The sequence below is a fragment of the Ptiloglossa arizonensis genome, chromosome 6 (assembly GCF_051014685.1).
Source record: "Ptiloglossa arizonensis isolate GNS036 chromosome 6, iyPtiAriz1_principal, whole genome shotgun sequence".
NCBI classification, from domain to species: Eukaryota; Metazoa; Arthropoda; class Insecta; order Hymenoptera; family Colletidae; genus Ptiloglossa; species Ptiloglossa arizonensis.
The window spans coordinates 12,553,789-12,571,330 of record NC_135053.1 but is presented as its reverse complement, the minus strand read 5'-3'; the positions used below and the strand labels follow the sequence as shown (position 1 = coordinate 12,571,330).

The following is a 17,542-nucleotide window of genomic DNA, read 5'->3' as shown; positions in this document are numbered from 1 at the left end:
TAAGTACTGCAAATTATATCAATTACTTAACGAAAAATAATACATTTCTATTACAGAATGAAAAATTTACACGTTGTTTATAAAGATATAACAAATTTGGGATTTTGCAAACATTTATAATGCTTTATTTTTATATTAGACCGCAATTTATTGTAAAACAATGAATTTATCATAACAAAAACATTCAATCAGTATTCAATAATAATTTGGCATCCATTTACTGAAGTGCATCAACTATTCATATTAAAAAATATACATTACTTTACACTAGATTACAATAACCAACTATTTAATACTTCTAACTGCTATAAAATATTTAAAAAAACACAGCAATTATTACAATTACACCCAAGTACTAAACTTGAAATTATATTCTACAATGCTTGCAGATCATATTATATGGAAGATAAATTAACAGTTTAGTATGGTTTATTATAAAACTTAGTTTTAGTCGACGTCTTTTGTTTCTCTAAATACATTAAATAAGCTGAAACAGGTTGTCGAGGATTCTTAGCAAGTATTTTCTGTCTAAACGCGACTACTTCTGAGACTTCTTTCTTTTTTTTAAATTTCTGAAGATTGACGACACTAAACTGAGTTGTACCTCCGTAGGAACTTAATGGAATGAAATTTTCCTCATCCACACTCTTACTTTCTTTAACCTTTGAATCAAACATAGAACGCGTTGGTAATACTTGCTCTTGAGATTTTATTAATTTTCTCCTTTTTACTTGTTTCAACGGGACGTCTGGAAGATTTTCAAGGACTTCATCAGGAAGTCGTTTAATACGATACTGAGTTTTGAATTCTGGTTTCTGAATTTCAATTTCTTTTCCTTCTTGCATCTTTTCTATATGTTCTCTTCGTTGCTTCTTTTTTAGTTCTTTATTAACTTTAATGTTATCAATAGTATGTTTTAAAACTTCTAATGCTTTATCTCGGGATTTAGAAAATGCAACTACTTCTGGTCCTTTATCTGAATCCAATTCTGCATCACTTAATTGATGGGACTTGTTGGATGTTTTACTTAATCTTCCTTTATCTTGTGAAATCTTTTGTGATAATAATTTTTGCATTTTCTTAGGCAATTTTTCAAGTGAAGCTTCTGCACATTGTAGATCTTTTGATAATATTTTTTGTTTGTTTTTAGATAATTTATCAGCTGAAATTGCTACATTTTGTGATGCATTATCATTTGATAACTTCTTCTTTTTTTTAGGCAATTTTTTAATTAAAATTTGTTCACCTTCTGAAGCGACATCTTTTATTAATTTTTGTTTTTTCTTATGTAATTTTTCAGCTGAAAATTGTACATCTTGTGACGCAATATTGTTTAATAACTTCTTTTTCTTCTTCGGCAATTTTTCAATGAAAACATTTTCACCTTCTGAAGCATTATCTTTTAATAACTTCTGTTTTTTGCTAGGTGATTTCTCAGTTGAAATTAGTATATCATGTGATGCAGTATCATTTGATAACTTCTTTTTCTTAGGAAATTTTTCAATTAAAATCTGTTCATCTTCTGAAGCAACATCTTTTATTAATTTCTGTTTTTTCTTAGATAATTTTTCAGTTGAAATTTGTACATCTTGTAATTCAATATCGTTTAATGACTTCTTCTTTTTCTTAGGCAATTTTTCAATTAAAATTTGTTCACCTTCTGAGGCAATGTCTTTAAATAATTTCGACTTTTTATTCTGCAATTCTTCAGCTGAAATTTGTGCAGATGGCAAAAGAACCTTCTTCTCATTTTTACCTTTCTTTTTTGTAGATACTTTACTCTCTAGATTTATGTTTGTACATTCAGTAACATCCTCAATAATCTTCTGTCGTTTCTTTTTCTTTTTACTTTCATTATATATTGGTCTATCATTGATTTCTGCTTTTATTTCATTGAAGTCCTCACATGTATCTTCTTTTAGAGGTTTTTCAACACGTATTGTCTTTTTCTTTTTCCGCTTCTGTGTTTTCTCATTCGAAAGAATTTCTGCTTCATCATTCTCATCAATATTAGGAATAGAAATAACGCGTGTTTCAGTTTTTTCCATAATTTGTGAATCCTTATTCTCTTTGGAATTGTCTTCATCAAATAAGGTGAAATTAGTCTTTGCTACTATCGGTTGTTTTCGTTTCTTCCTTTTCTTTTGATCAGTTTCTAATATGGTGTCAGCTACTTTAAGCAGTTTTTTTCTTAATGAGGCATTTACCTCCTGAGAGGCTTTTACATTTGATTCTTCGATATGTACATTTACTTTCTCAAATGAACTTAATGTTCTACTTTGTTCATTATTTATACTGCTGTTAATTGATTTTATACATTTATTATCAAACTTCAATTCTGGTGCACTTTCATTCAATTTTTCTTTTTTTAAGTATTTTATAGTAGGTGATTCAATATTTGGTGTCAATACAGTTTTATTTAAATCAGCTACTTTAGAAGACATTGGTCTTGAAAGATTTGTTTTTTCTATTGATTCAATTAATTCAGATGGAAAACTTCTACACATGAAATTATCTTTGCTTTTTTCTTTACTTAATTTCTTCGAACTGTTTTCCATTCCTGGTGTTCTATTTTCAACTTTTTCCTTATTAGAATAATTACCTTCTTCGATTTCACATGTTTTGTTGGATAATGTTACACAAGTAGTTCCTAAACTTGTGTTAAATTTTTCTTTTTTCAACGAACCACTTTTAGGAGTACTACACTCCAGTGTCTTACTATGTTCATGCATCTTTTGAACATATAACTGTGACTCATTTAGTACTTGGTCCGTACTATCGGAAAATTCATTCGAGACACGTTTCAGTTTTGTTTTTTTCGTTTTACAAGAGTTTGAAAGAGGTGAATAAGATGAGAAATGTTCATCAGTTTCTATCTGACTCATATCCATTTTAGACTTTTTTTTCTCTTTTTTACCGTTCTCGATCGTTTTAGACAAACTTGTATCTACGGATTTTCTTGGTTTATTCTTTTCTTTATTAGAATTATCCATTGATTTATTTGCGTTTTCGTCATCAATAATTTCTTGTCCATCTTTATTTGAATTATTATCTTCTTCAGTTACTTTCTCTTGTACTTCATCTTCAATTTCAACCATTTCCTGTTCCATCTCTTCATTTCGTTCTTCTAACGTTTCTTCATCTTGTTCTTCAAATGCTTCTACATCTCGTTCTGCTAGTGCTTCTTCATCTTGTTCTTCTGATATTTCTACATCTTGTTCGTCTACTGCTTCTTCATCTTGTTCTTCTAATACTTCTTTATCTTGTTTTTTATTTCCTTCAGGATCTTCATCATTGTCCAATTCTTCATTCTCCTCTTCTTCAACTTCTTCTTCTTCAACTTCATCATCATCAACTACAAAATCTATAAGATCTGATCCATTATCATCTGGATCTGATGATTCTGTTTCTGATGCTCTGCATTCATCTCCTGGAACATCATCATCAGAAAACTTAGAGATATCTTCACCATGAAGATTGTATTCTCTTTGAATATCAGAATCTATACTTTTATTAGATTTATTATCATCATCATCACTGTCATCGTCGCTTCCCCCGCCAAATAGAAATTTAGGTAGTTTCATGCTTTCATTCTGCGAATCGTCAGAATCCAAATTTTGTATACTGACATCAGAATCTGAATCAATATTGACCACAGTAGAATGATTTCTACTGAACTTTCTTTTCCTACCGCTGTTCTTTTTTTCAAATACCTCAGACTCTTTGGATTCATTACCAGATTCTTCTGATAAATTTACATCTGCCTGTTTCTGTATTATTTTTTTCTTTGAAGAATCGTGTAAAGATTGTTTTTTTTTGTTTTTCTTGGAAATTGTATATGCATCTTCGTCATTTGAATCACTTTCAATCATCTCACGTTCTATGGATTTAGACTTATTTAACGATTTCTTCTTTTTCGTAGTTTCCATTTCATTAGATTTTTCAGATTCATTGCCCATTTCTTGAATTGATTTATTAAGTGATTTTCGTTTCTTTGGAAAATCTTCAGATAATTTACTTTTATTTAATGGTGAATCAGCAGATAATTTATTTAAATTTTCATTCGTCTCTGTTGTTTCATGTGACTCAGATATACTTTTTTCTTCCATGGACTTTTGAATTGAAGTATTGCTTTTGGCGGTATTCTGTTCTTTAGTTACTTTTATTATAGACTTTCTTTTGCTCATATTTCCTATATCTATCACTTCTTCTGTATCTTGGGTCATATTATCTTCTGCATCTTCTAAACCTTCCATTCCATGTTCTGAGTCTGCAGTTTCTTCTTGCTGCATTGATTTTCGCTTATTTGTATTTGAAGTTTTACTTCCACTAACATTCATCTTACAATCATCTTTTAATACATTCGCCGTTTTTTCATTGCCGTGTGTTTTTAAAGAATCTTTTCGTACTTTTAAGAGAACAGTATCATCTGAATCATAATCAAACGTTTCCTTTTCTTTCTCCATTTTTATGTTTTCAGCAGCTAGCCATGCTTCTCTATCAACTAAAATAAGATCACATTCCGTTTCACTTTCATTGTCTAATATTTCTGTCGACATTGAAGAACGGACCGAAATTTGATCAACGTCATTATTTTTTTCTTTCCACTCTTCGGCTGGAATATCTTGAAATAAATTTGCGGTATTTGTATCAGAATCAATATCGTCGACTTCTATACTTTCTGAGCTTTTCTTACACGTTTCTAGATTCACTTTTGCTTTCTTTTGTTCATTACTTGATTCTGATTTATGCAGAGATTGTTTTTCTGTAACTAAAGAATCATCCAATATAGAAGTTTTCTGTGACAGTTCTTTTTCAGTCACTTCTTCACCAGATTCAGCTGGTATTTCTGTAACAATAGAAGAATGACTACTTTTAACCACATTAGTTACATTTTTTTTACTTTTATCAGTAGATACAGAATCCTCTAAGCTTGTATGAGCATCTGAAGACTCTTGTGTTGTATTCGGACAAGCGAGCAAATTATTCGTTTCTTCTATATTCTGTAAATTATTTGTGGTATTTTCATTTTTTGAAGTGATGGAACATTTACTTTCAATTAAGCATTCATTTGACGACTTTGACGATCTTACTTTATTTAAATCAGAAGAAGAAAGTGTTTCTGTAGAGTTTAGTACCTCAGTTTCCATATTTTTTGACATGTCTGATTCAGCAACACCCTCTATTGTTTCACATTTATCATCTGTAACCATAATTTGACTTGTAGTGTCATTCTCAAATTCTTCATTCTTATTTATATTTTCTTCATGTAAACTTGAAACATCCATCATATTTGCATCTTCATTACATTTTTGATTATCCAAGAAAATCTCTGTTGATTCTTTAGGTTGATTATCTATTTCAATAGACTTCTCATTATCTGTTTTACTAATATTTTCTGTACACTCTACAATTTGAATACTTTCATCAAAGCTTGAATCTTCACACATTTCTATATACACAGTATTTTTATTTGCAGTTTCACTAAGTGGAGCCTCACTTAATGATTCAGTGTCTGTACTTAGTACTAATTTTTGCATATTATCAGAAGTGTCTGGATCCTGTTCTTTTATCAATGTGATAATACTTGTGTTTGTTGAATTATTAGTTGCATCACTGTTATTGCTAGTTTCTTTCACAGAAACAATATCACTTGTTAATTCTGATGATTCTTTTGACTGTCGATAGATTGCAGTTTCAATATTAGGAGATTTGCATTTTTCTTTAGTTAATTTACTCGCGTTGATATTACTTACAGATAATGGTTTTGGACTTTGCAATAATACATTAGAAATAATATCATCTTTACTTTGTGAATCACTAATAATATTTGTTGCATGATTTTCTTTATTGTTAAGATCTTTAATCTCTTCTTTTATTGAATTATTTAATACATTTTCGACTTCCAATTCTGGTTCCTTGGATGTGTCAGAATTCATACTCTGTGACAGCACTTCAGACACATTATGTTCTAATGATTCTGCTTCTATTACAGTATCTGTAGAAAGGTTTTCCCTCTGTTCTACAACACTTTCACTCTGCCCCAAAACGTTTTCATTGTCAGTTGACATTTGTTTTTTATTATCATCAGGTACATCCATTTTAACAACTTCAGAGGTGCTTGAAGAATTTTCCGCGGAATTGTCGTGTACTTCCTCAACTGTTACAAATGTGAATAGTAATTACAATTTATTTTCTACTACGAGGTAGTAAAGTGACATTAAAAGTTTTTGATTACAACAATGTCTAGTTTGTTCAATAAATCAAGTCACCAGCTATAAACAAATGCACATGGCGAGGTTCAAAACCGAAAAGCATTCCTTAAATATTGTGACATTTTCAGTGCAAGATTTTTGGACTGTGCATGCTTTGTTGATATTTGGTGATTTGACTTATTGAATGGAGTATAGAAATATTTGTATGAAAAATTAATAATTTATAATAAAATATTAGAATTTAAATAATACAAAAGAAATAGGAATGCATAATAAAAATTAATTATACTTACCACAAACATCATCTCTTTTTTTATCTAGGTTGTCATAATTAAGTTTCTCTAGTGAAACTGATAATATTTTATGTGCCTGTTTTTTACTAGAATTTTCAATACCTAAAATTTAACACACAATATTATTATAATTCAACTAAAGTTTTTTTAAATTAAATATACATGTTTCGCGAAAACAAAATTTGAAATGATAATTTACCTATTTCATTTTCAAGTTCTTGAACATTAGGCAATGTACGCTCTAATGTTACCATAGGATTCTTTATGATTTCTTCTGTTTCTTCTAGAACAGTTGCTTCTAAAGGTAATATCGATGCTCGCCTTTTTGTTTTAATAGGTGTATCTACTTCAGTTTGATTCATTTCTGTAAATTTCTTATCTGGTGTAGCTTCAGGTCCCATGGAACTAGCTCTTGTTCGACGTGTAATTCTTGTTGTGGGTGGCGATTTTGCTTCTGAGCCAGCTCTTGTCAATCGCTTACTAAAAGCAAACAGAATATAAAAGAATTACAATAATGTAAAAAAATGTAGTTTAATGAACGTAAACTATTTTGAATAATATTTTATTTAAAAAAACATCTTCTTTTAAATATTAGGACATAATTTCCTTAAAAATATATAGTATACATAAGAAATTGCACATTGACATCAGTTTCTTGGTGCCTCCATTGCTTTTCAGTTATCTTTCTACAACATTTTTGTGAGATCATTTTTCAATTTGAATACCTTGCTCGACTATTAGACTTGTTAAGTGTATCACTTGTAGCCAAACTTTTAGTTCTTTTCGTTGGTGTGACAACAACATCTATTTCTGTGACTTCGCTGATATCTGATGCTGCAGAATTTCTTCTGGAACGGAAGAGTTTGCTCCTTTCAGTTATTGCTAAACTGTCCATAGTACCCGTTCGTCGTTTTGGAATTCTTGTTAACTGTGTATTATTAACGCTACTAGCGTCACTTAAGGGCGATTCAGGCGAGGATTCATAATGTTTAACGGCTGTTTTAACTCGAGAACTACGACGTAGTGGGGAATCAACAGATCCTGACCCGGCGACACCACGAATCTTGCGACCTGAAGATATGGAATAAATATGAAGTAAAAACAAAAAAATATTCGTTCGTCTTTTATAAAATGTGTACTGTTTACTTTGCGCAAGTTTAAAAAACGAATTCGAGCAATGTCACGTTCTTGAGCTGATGAAAGTGTGATAATCGATGCCGAATCGACCGTTACAGTCGATGACCAACTGAACCGCGTGCGCATACAACCCAAAAAATGAAAAATACAAACCAGCTTTTACGTCTATCTCCTCATCCGAATCTTTTGTAGAGCGTGGCATTTTAGTTATCACTCAACCACGCATCAGACAATGATATTTATAACAAAAAAATAAACCTTAATATTCTTCTATGCAGAAACACGTGTTAATGCCCGAATTCAAACCCTGTTTCAAACTCGGGGCACACTAAACGACTTTACTACAGTTACCGTAAATGATCTGTCGCACTAGTAGAAAAGAACAAATGACGTTCAACGTGTTCTGCTTTTTGATTGGTACAATGCACATCACCAATCGGAATTGTACCAATGAAAAGTTAGATCAAGTCTAGCGCCACTCATATATCTGTGGTAATGTGTCCAAGTTTTTTAAATCGTGTGTGCAAAATATAGGACAATTATTTACAATTTTCATATGAAACAATAAAGCCGATAATGTTGCGACAGTAATAGTTTTATAGTATTTACAATATACGAAGAAAATTAAAACGAATGTGTGGGCTAAGTATAATCAATCTCCAGATTCAGTAAAATCGATTCTAAATGACAAATGAAAAGGAATCGTTAAAGTTACTCCTAAATCAACTTTAAACCACATTAAATAGTGGACTGTTGTTCAATTTCTAAATGGATTGTTCGTGTATGAATAAATATCGTAACATAAAAGCATACATTTTAATAAATTATACTTTATCTATTTCTTATATTATTAGATGTTTATGTTATTTTAGATTTACACGTAATAAAAACGTTATACGTTTACTTGATACAAGTACCTTTATTTAAATAATTATATTATAAATTATATAAAAGAAACATTTTTAAATGTATCTTCAAGAAGCCCGGCTAGCTCAGTCGGTAGAGCATGAGACTCTTAATCTCAGGGTCGTGGGTTCGAGCCCCACGTTGGGCGGATTTCTTTTTTACTAAATTTTTTTATTTAACATCAACCATAATTGTTTTTTTGCGATAAGATTACAAAAACATGGTATCACTTACGTTAACGATATTTTATATTAACGATATTAACAATAATTTTTCAAATATTTTATCTTTATTGTTCTACAATATAAATGAATACCCAAACTTTATAAATGGATGATTTCTAACCAATGGCATATCGAATTTCGCGTAATTATTTACATTCAAACAAGTAACATGTTATATTTAACAGTATTGTAAAATAAAAAAGTACGATGTTTATGAGCCTAAGCTATCGTATGTTTATTTATTCCGTTGCTTTGCAAACTGGTCGCGTAAATTGAATAAATTAAATACAACATTTTTAGCGACCCGTTTTTACGAAATTCAACATAATTAAGGGACAGAATGTGAAAGGCTGTTTCATTTTTTCACTATGTTATTTTCGTTTTGTTTCAGAATTGGTGTTTATGTTCGGAGTATGTTAATTCTGAATCGCTTTGAAGGACGTTGTTGCAAAAAACGAACGCGTTTTTAAATCAATTTACTTGGTCCTTGCGACGAGACTTGTTCAAGCATCGATTACCATTAACAATTAGTAGAATGTCGACTTCGAACTAAAACAACGTGTTGTTGAAGTGTATTCGTTCCGAAATACATTTTGCTCGATGATTCACGTTGTTTATCGTTTTAGTAATTGGCCGCACGATATCGACGATAAAATGTTTACAAATAATACCGCGGTGCGTTATACCAAGAAGAAGAAATTCATTTGAACTCTATCGAAAATCAACCATTGTCGCAACTTTAAAAATTTTGAAATGTAAACATCATAATTTCTTTATACAATCTCGCACAATTGAAGCGTTTCAAGCTGTAACAATACAACAACGAAATGCGTTTAAAAGAGTTTCGAACACGTTGAAATATTTTTATAGCGCTCTCACGATCTTCTAATTAATAGATGGTAAATTTTACCGTACAAGAAAGAAACTTTGTAATTCTACAAAAAAGAAAAAGTGGTACTATTGACTTGATTTGAAACGCAAATTGTATAATACGAAGAAAGAAATAACAATCCTGAGTTGAAAGGAACGTAGAATATGTTGACAGCGTGGTATATTTGTTCAGACATAGGCTGACTTATATAGTCTGACTGAAACGTTTGATTCGATAAATGTTTTAAATAGTTGTCACTTTCAACAACGTGTAATTTCTCGGCAAAATAAAAGGATAACAGAATATACGAGTACTAGAATCCTTTAATTCGATGAAAGAATACAAAATATCGAAGGGATAAGCATTATCAAACACGATACAAATTATTTTAATTGTTTAGTACGGATCGCACGTTTCAGACCAAAACGAGCGATAAGCCGTACATGCTTACGATAATGAAATCGCAGCGTCTGACCATTTTGAATGTAACACTCCTAACGAGACGCTGGTACAGGGAACACATCGTTGAATGCAAATCGGCTCACGTTGCAAATCAACAAGGATTTTTAATCCCGAGCTCGTGTTGCAAAATATTAGGGTATAAAATCGCGAGCTCCTGTTGCAAAATATTGAGACGCGAAATGACGTGCTCGAGTTGCAAAATATTAGAATGTAAATCACGAGCTCGAGCTGCAAACTATACGGATATACAATTGCGATATCGCGTTGACAAGTATTTTCATCTAAAGTGCAATGTATACATGCTCGCGTGTTAAAACAATTAAAATTTGAAATTGGCAAAGGAATTATACTCTTTTGGAATTCACCCGCGAAAGTCTTGTCGTTATTTTCGTAGCGCGAAATTACTAATGATTAATCACCGGAAGTGTGCAGTATTGCGATTAACGCATCTAGATAAAAACACAAAATATCAAAATTCTTTCCGCGGAATCGTTTAATGTAGCATAAAATCGTTCGAACGATTTCACAGAGAGAAATTTTACATTTTGTGTTTTTATCTGTGTACGTTAATGTACGATAATTCCTTTGTAATCGTTTTCACAGCGTTAATATACGTAACAAAAGTCGTTGAGAATTAAATTTGGAAATTTCAAACATTTTCGATAGAATCGATAGTAACCGAGATATCGACCCCTTTCGCGTATTATAACTCCACGCGAGTGCAATATCGTCTTGTTTATTTCTAACCGAGAATTTAAAAATACAGCGGACAACGTCGAACGATTCGATTCTGTACATATGTACGTGTTTCGATTTTAAAAAACAAAGCTCTCACCTCCTGATCATTTAAGCACGTCCAACATTCGGTCCAGCTTATTCCCTGTTTCGAATCATGGCACTTTTGTTCTGCCCAATTCTTCCTAGAGACAATAATATTGTTATAAATCGAGTTCGTAACATCGAAGTACCTCACCTTTTGCGTTTCTTGCTTTCACCCTGTGCAAGATCCTCATCGATGTTGCGCAAGTAAATAAACGACCGTGTCGAAAAATTTATCATTTCGATTCTTCGCGTTTATTTAGAAACTTTGTATTAAGGTTTGAAAGAAATTCTTGTACTTTGAACGAAAAATGTACCATTTCGATTCTTCGAGTTTATTTGTATTAAGGTTTGAAAGAAATCCTTGGGCTTTGGTCGAAAAATTTACCATTTCGATTCTTCGAGTTTATTTAGAAACTTTGTATTAAGGTTTGGAAGAAATCCTTGGGCTTTGGTCGAAAAATTTACCATTTCGATTCTTCGAGTTTATTTAGAAACTTTGTATTAAGGTGGAAGGTTTAAAAGAAACCTTGTGCTCTGGTCGAAAAATTTACCATTTCGATTCTTCGAGTTTATTTAGAAACTTTGTATTAAAGTAGAAGGTTTGAAAGAAATCCTTGTGCTCCGGTCAAAAAATGCACCATTTCGATTCTTCGCGTTTATTTAGAAATTTTGTATTAAGGTTGAAGGTTTGGAAAAGATCCTTGTGCTCCGGTCGAAAAATGTATTATACCATTTCGATTCTTCGAGTTTATTTAGAAACTTTGTATTAAAGTGGAAGGTTTGAAAGAAATCCTTGTGCTCCGGTCAAAAAATGCACCATTTCGATTCTTCGCGTTTATTTAGAAACTTCGTATTAAGGTCGAAGGTTTGGAAGAAATCCCTGTGCTCCGATGACCTATTTTTGCCCTACGTTTCGGTACAACCGCTATCGACCCTGGACAACGTCTAAACCTGGGATCTTCCGACTTGACCTAGATTCGTTGGGTTGTACGCCTGCGTGTCCTTGAATCGATACGTGTTTCACATCTTCGTGGCGCGTATCCGATTTCAACCGTGGTCTCTATTGAACACGAACGAAAAGAAAAAAGTATCGAACCAACGAGAGGAGAAATCTTCGTGAAAAGTCTTGGAGAAAATTCTCGTCGAGATTGGACGTGTTGCGAACATACAGTTCGACGCCTGTTCTCCCGACTATGTAATTATCTAGCAAGGGCGAGATAGCGGCACATGCGTAATATGCCCGTGTTCCAGACCGTATCACTATATATGGCGACACGCGAGATAGTGGTTGCTATTGGACGGAGGGATACTTTAGATAAAGTTAAGCGATTAACTCATTTCCTTCTCGATCGCGTCAGTTCAGTCGATGATTTCATTCCGTTTACGGTTAAGGGTATTACAATTTAGTACTCGGTACACGGTAGTCACTCGTGACAAGTTCATCTTGGTCCTTACGGGATCGTGACTTTTTTTAAACAATGCTCCAGAAAGGGAAGAACGAACGTACAATCGGTCAAGTAGAAAATTTGATTTCCCCCGACATTGTTTCTTTGCTTTTCATGCGTGATAGAATCGTTTAAAAACAGTGACACCACGATTCGACGAGGAACTGGATCTATTTTTGATCAAAGTTGTCACGTTTACAACTTTAGTTGGAAACTTGGTTTCTATTGTTTTCGTACTTGAGAAATTTGTAACCAAAGTTGAACACCGTGGTTCTTTTAAAATTGTCTGAAAGATACACTTTGATCGGTTTATCTTTAACAACAGTTATCATTCTACGGTACTCTTAACGATATTAACGTTTCGTCTAAGAATTAAGAGAATACATCAATGTTTGTCTCTCATCCAGAATCATCGTTTCACAATTTTTTCTATACTGAATAAGAATTTTAAATTCAACATACGACCTGCCTTCTTCAATAATCTATCGTTACGAATCGATATTCGTATCGTTCGTTCGTTGGATAATATTTAATTATTATTCTCGAAAAAAAATACAATGATGAAATCCGCGTTCCTTTTCGTCTCAACAAATACCAAGATACCCATTAAATTACCCACATTGTTTTCTCCTTCCAAGACTTCTTCAATTTTACCATTTCGCTTATACCTAAACAATTCATCCGCTCTGTCAACTTCTAGGAATAAATAATTATATGGAAAGCTTCTCACCGACAGTTGCACCGAAATTAACATTATCGACGTGTTTCGAAGAGGTCGCAAGATTATTCTACACCTCGGTGATACGGATGACTCAATACCAGTCTGCTTCTTTATGAAAATGGGTTAAGGAAATGTCGAAAGTGGTTCAATTATGGCAACCTTCCCCAACGTCTCCCGCGCTAGCGGACAAAGCGTGCACAGGGACCTAATCCAATATGTCGAATGACGGAGTTTAACGCGTCCAACGTGGAACTGGGAGGGTCGTTCGGAACAAATCGACCGTATAAATTGTTTATTTTTGAAAATGTCTCGATGGAGGATCCTTCGAATTCACCCGATGCGACTCGATGGTTCCAGGTGAAAATTCCAAGTTCCATTCGAAGATCGTTCGTTGTTTCTTCTTTTAATTGCAATACGAGTGCAGAGTTCACGATCATTCAAGGTGATCCAAGTCATGTCCTGTTTCGAACGATAGACGCGAGTACGATCGGATACAATTTCAATAAAAGTATTCGAAACGTTGAATCTCGAACCGTGTAAAATCAACAACTTGGAACCGTTCATGGTGCTTCCACCCGAAGCCTCAAAAAAATTCCACATGTCTCCCCATGAAATCAGACAACTTTACTCGGTGCTTACTCCGTATCGTGTTTCGTCCTGTGTTGGTCGTACTTCGTCGAACTTCGTCGAACTTCGTCGAAACTTCGTCGAAACTTCGTCGAGTACTAATTTACGCGACGTCTCGGTAATTTTTCGATAATTTTTATCGAAATTCACCGACCGGTTAAGACCACGTTGTTTCTTAAAGGAACTGACGCGATATCTCTGCAATTTTACGATAATATTAAACGAAATTTACGGACCGAATAAGACCACGTTGTTTCTAATGGGAACCAAAGCAACGAACGTTCGCGCGAACAAAGTTCCAACTGAAACTGTATCAAAACGAAATTGTCCGATACTGGTGGCAACGCAAAGTGAATATTGAGTCATTGTTTCGTGATAAGCGTTCAACGTTCCGTCGACGAAGGTGCGTTGACTCTAATCGTAAGTGCATTAGCGCGAGGTGAAGGCCAACAGCTCGAGAACCGATTCAACGCAAATTCCTGCTCCGTTTTTGGCGGAACAATTGATCTCAAGCGACGCGAGTCGATCTAACAGTCGACTCGTCGTTCGATCGAGCGGAATCCGAGACACCTGTGGGGGGTTTCGTTTCTACGAGATCTTCGTCCTCGCGGCTTTTGGGGACTTATCTGGGTCAGTTGTACGCGAAGATACGATTGAAGAATTTCCTTGCATTTCACTGCAGCCTGATGACGCATCGAGCGTTTAATACGCGTATCGGGCGTTCGATTCGTATCGAACGATCTTTACAAATGACGGCATAACGTGTTAATACGTTCGAAGAAGGCGTATCGCACTGCAAACACTCGTGTACTGTACGCGGTTCGCGAGTCACCTGCAACGACCGGAGACAACAAGGCTGCGTAAGCTTTTTGAAAAATCTACGAAAATTTACCGATATAAGGAAAATTTATTAAAATGAGCCATTTAAATATTGAAAAAAAAAAAAATAAATAAATGATTGAAAATGGAAAATTTTATTGGGCGTGTTTCTATACCTGCGTAGGCTTCTTGTAAAATCTCCGAAAATTTACTAAAGTAAGAAGAATTCATTAAAATGGACAATCTGAATATTTAAGAAGAAAAAATAAACGATTAAAAATGAAAACTTTTATTGGGTGTGCTTCTATACCTGCGTAGGCTTCTTGTAAAATCTCCGAAAATTTACTAAAGTAAGAAAAATTCATTGAAATGGATAATCTAAATATTTCTAAACAAAAATAAATTGTTAAAAATAAAAAATTTCATCGAGTGTGGTTTTTTCTTCGTTTCTTGATTTTGAACAATCTTTGCTATTCTACAGCTTATCTTTATAATTATATAAAAGAAGATGGGCCTGTAACAAGTTAGATTGTTATAATATTCTTTGTAAATGACTTTTTGCGGGCCGTGCACAGTACTCGTGAAAACAACCGAAGGAAAATCGGTTTTCTCGCATCCCTAAATTGGGCGAATCGTAACAAAGGATATAATTAAGGAGGATTTTGTACATATCGTGAAATTAATACTTAAAATGTATTTAGATAAAAGAAAAAACGAATTAGAGGTCCTCTACTTTTTGAGAAAAATATTTCTAAACTTAAAGAAATGCCGCGGCATTATTAATTTCAAATTTATCAATTTTTTGACATTTTTTCAAATGATGGAAGAAATGAAGCCTATTTGCGTCATTGTTTCCGTTGCACAAAACTGCACAAGTACGAGTAGTATTTTATATCGTACAACAAATCTCGACCGATCGCACCTGTAAATTTTGTTCAATCTCGAAATGGTAATTTCACGGTCACTTTTTTTCCCTAGACGTTTCACAGGATTCGTCACAATTTGAGCTCGATCGATACAATTACGACACTTACGAGCGAAGCACTGTACCTCGAGGGTAACAAATCTCGTTCGATCTCATTGGTAAATTTTTCTTAATTGCAAAATGTCGCGAAATGGTGACTTCTCGTTCCCCTTTTCAACTCAACGCCCCGGAAAGTATTCGTGGAACCGGTCGCGAATGGAGTACCAATTATCGTTATTGAATCGTTGGATCGATCTAACGTATATTTATTATCGTTATATTGCTCGTGCGTAAATCGCGTACGAGGAATCGATCGATCGGGTCGACGTGGTTCCGTGAACGATCGTCGTTCGGGTCTCTCTCTAGTTTTCCGGTGGACAACGGGACGCGAATTCTACCTTTTCGCGATCACTTTGTTCCAAGATCAGCGGACAGGGTAGCGTGAAAATTGTTTATCAGACTATAGCAAAAGGGTAGCGATGACCGGCGTCTGCGCGCTGTGCCGGGTGCTATGTATAGCCAATGATACGCCTGGTATTCGGGACATCGGTTCCTCGGTGCGAATCATATGTTCATTGCAGGCCTGGTGATCGGCCAAGGCGCACGGTAGTGTGCACCTCGAAGGGTGAACTCGCACGACAGGAGAATTTATTTACTTTTTTTTTTCGCGAGTCCGGCCTTCTCCGTCTCGTTCGACAATCTGTACGTAAAACGGTGCTGTACGGGGCTCGCCAAGTGCCGAAGTTCCATCGAACGACACTTCGAACAATAACCGAGGGAGTATTGACGAAGTTCAATGTCGTGATCCTCGCGCAACAACTCGAGGTGCATGTTCTTCCTCCGTGCCTTCAAGAAGCACTCGACCGGAAGCATACGTACCCACAAGGGTGGCTGCCTGTCGAATTTGCTGTTTACACGAGAAGGTAAATTACCGATGGAATCTACGTTACGTGTTTTCCCCCATTTTTTTTTTCTTTTTGCATGTCGAAACGTTTCAACCCTTTCACGATGACAAACGACGAAATCTGAACCGTGGCGCCCCGGTGGGACCATCAGGCGATAGAAACGTCTGCGGTGTTATGAGAAATATTTTTAGGGTACACACGTTCGAAAAATACCGCGTAAACGTGGACGAATCTTTCGTGGGAATAAAGAAAATTATCGTTGTTATTGTTTGGAAGGTGGTAGCACCTCGATGACCAAGAGAGGGTAAATTTTGTGAATTTTTACGTACATTTATTTACGAAACGATCTACTTTGTTGCACTACGATATGCAACCAATCGATGAATCTTCGGGTGGATGCGTTCGAATTATTATTATTATTGTTTGGAAAATCGTAGAAACACGGGGGGTAGATTTTAGAAATTTCTTTTTTACGATAAAGTAGTAGATGCAACTGGTCGTTCGAAGAATCTTGTGAAAGATACTTGAAATTACTATTGTTGTTTGGAAGGTCGTAGCATCTCGATGACGATGAAATAAGGGGTACGTTTTACGAATTTTCTTTTTTTTTTACGAAAATCCTGCACCAATCGAAACGAACTTCGCACGAAACGCGTAAGAAGCTCGCCTAAGAATTTTCCAACGTGAACACAAGACGTGAGTGAACAAAATGGCGGTGACGTCATTCGTGGTGTGCATGCCGATATCCTGTGTCGGTGATTTCGGCTCCAACAGTGTTCGAAGATCCAAACTTCAACGATAGTCGTGTTTTTGGGATGTATTTCTTCTATCGTGCCATAGATAGGATTTAAACAATTCAGAATATCGTAGAGATTACAATATTTAAAGAAAACGGATCTTTGTCAACGGATACGTTTGTATTGCATCTCGAAGACAAATCGCGGAGGAAAAGTTCGAACAACAGAAAACAGAAGAATTAAAAATACTCGAGATATTGCATACGATGGCACAAAAAATATAATTTCGTCGGAAACGCAATAAAAATTCTCCACCTTCGTGTCTTTCACCATTGAAACCTTTTATTTCACTTTCGATCGGCCAATCCCCGTGCACAATACCACTCTTCAGTTA

At 34.4% G+C, this 17,542-nt stretch overlaps 2 protein-coding genes and 1 non-coding gene across 4 annotated transcripts in view; 2 read left to right on the top strand and 1 right to left on the bottom strand.

Moving 5' to 3' along the window:
- Nucleotides 1-140: 140 nt before the first annotated feature.
- LOC143148252 (uncharacterized) lies at nt 141-7,956 on the bottom strand. 2 transcript variants are annotated; one of them, XM_076314421.1, is made up of 5 exons: nt 7,799-7,956; nt 7,234-7,579; nt 6,708-6,988; nt 6,509-6,610; nt 141-6,160 (listed from the first exon to the last, which is right to left on the bottom strand). In XM_076314421.1, exons 1-5 carry the CDS (start codon nt 7,845-7,847, stop codon nt 420-422), a joined length of 6,519 nt encoding a protein of 2,172 aa, XP_076170536.1. In that variant the 5' UTR covers nt 7,848-7,956; the 3' UTR covers nt 141-419. The 2 variants fall into 2 exon arrangements, with proteins under 2 accessions (XP_076170536.1, XP_076170537.1); XM_076314422.1 differs by lacking the exon at nt 7,799-7,956 and adding an exon at nt 7,655-7,732.
- Nucleotides 7,957-8,626: 670 nt separating this feature from the next.
- Nucleotides 8,627-8,699, top strand: Trnak-cuu (transfer RNA lysine (anticodon CUU)). The gene has a single exon. It is a non-coding gene; the product is annotated as a tRNA-Lys (tRNA).
- A 7,518-nt stretch (nt 8,700-16,217) lies between these two features.
- The window catches only part of Axed (BTB/POZ domain-containing protein axundead), a 36,622-nt gene continuing 35,297 nt past the window's right edge, over nt 16,218-17,542 (top strand). Inside the window, exon 1 of the mRNA XM_076314491.1 lies at nt 16,218-16,429. Coding sequence (XP_076170606.1) covers nt 16,336-16,429 — 94 coding nt within the window. The 5' untranslated portion in view covers nt 16,218-16,335. The remainder of the gene's footprint in view (nt 16,430-17,542) is intronic.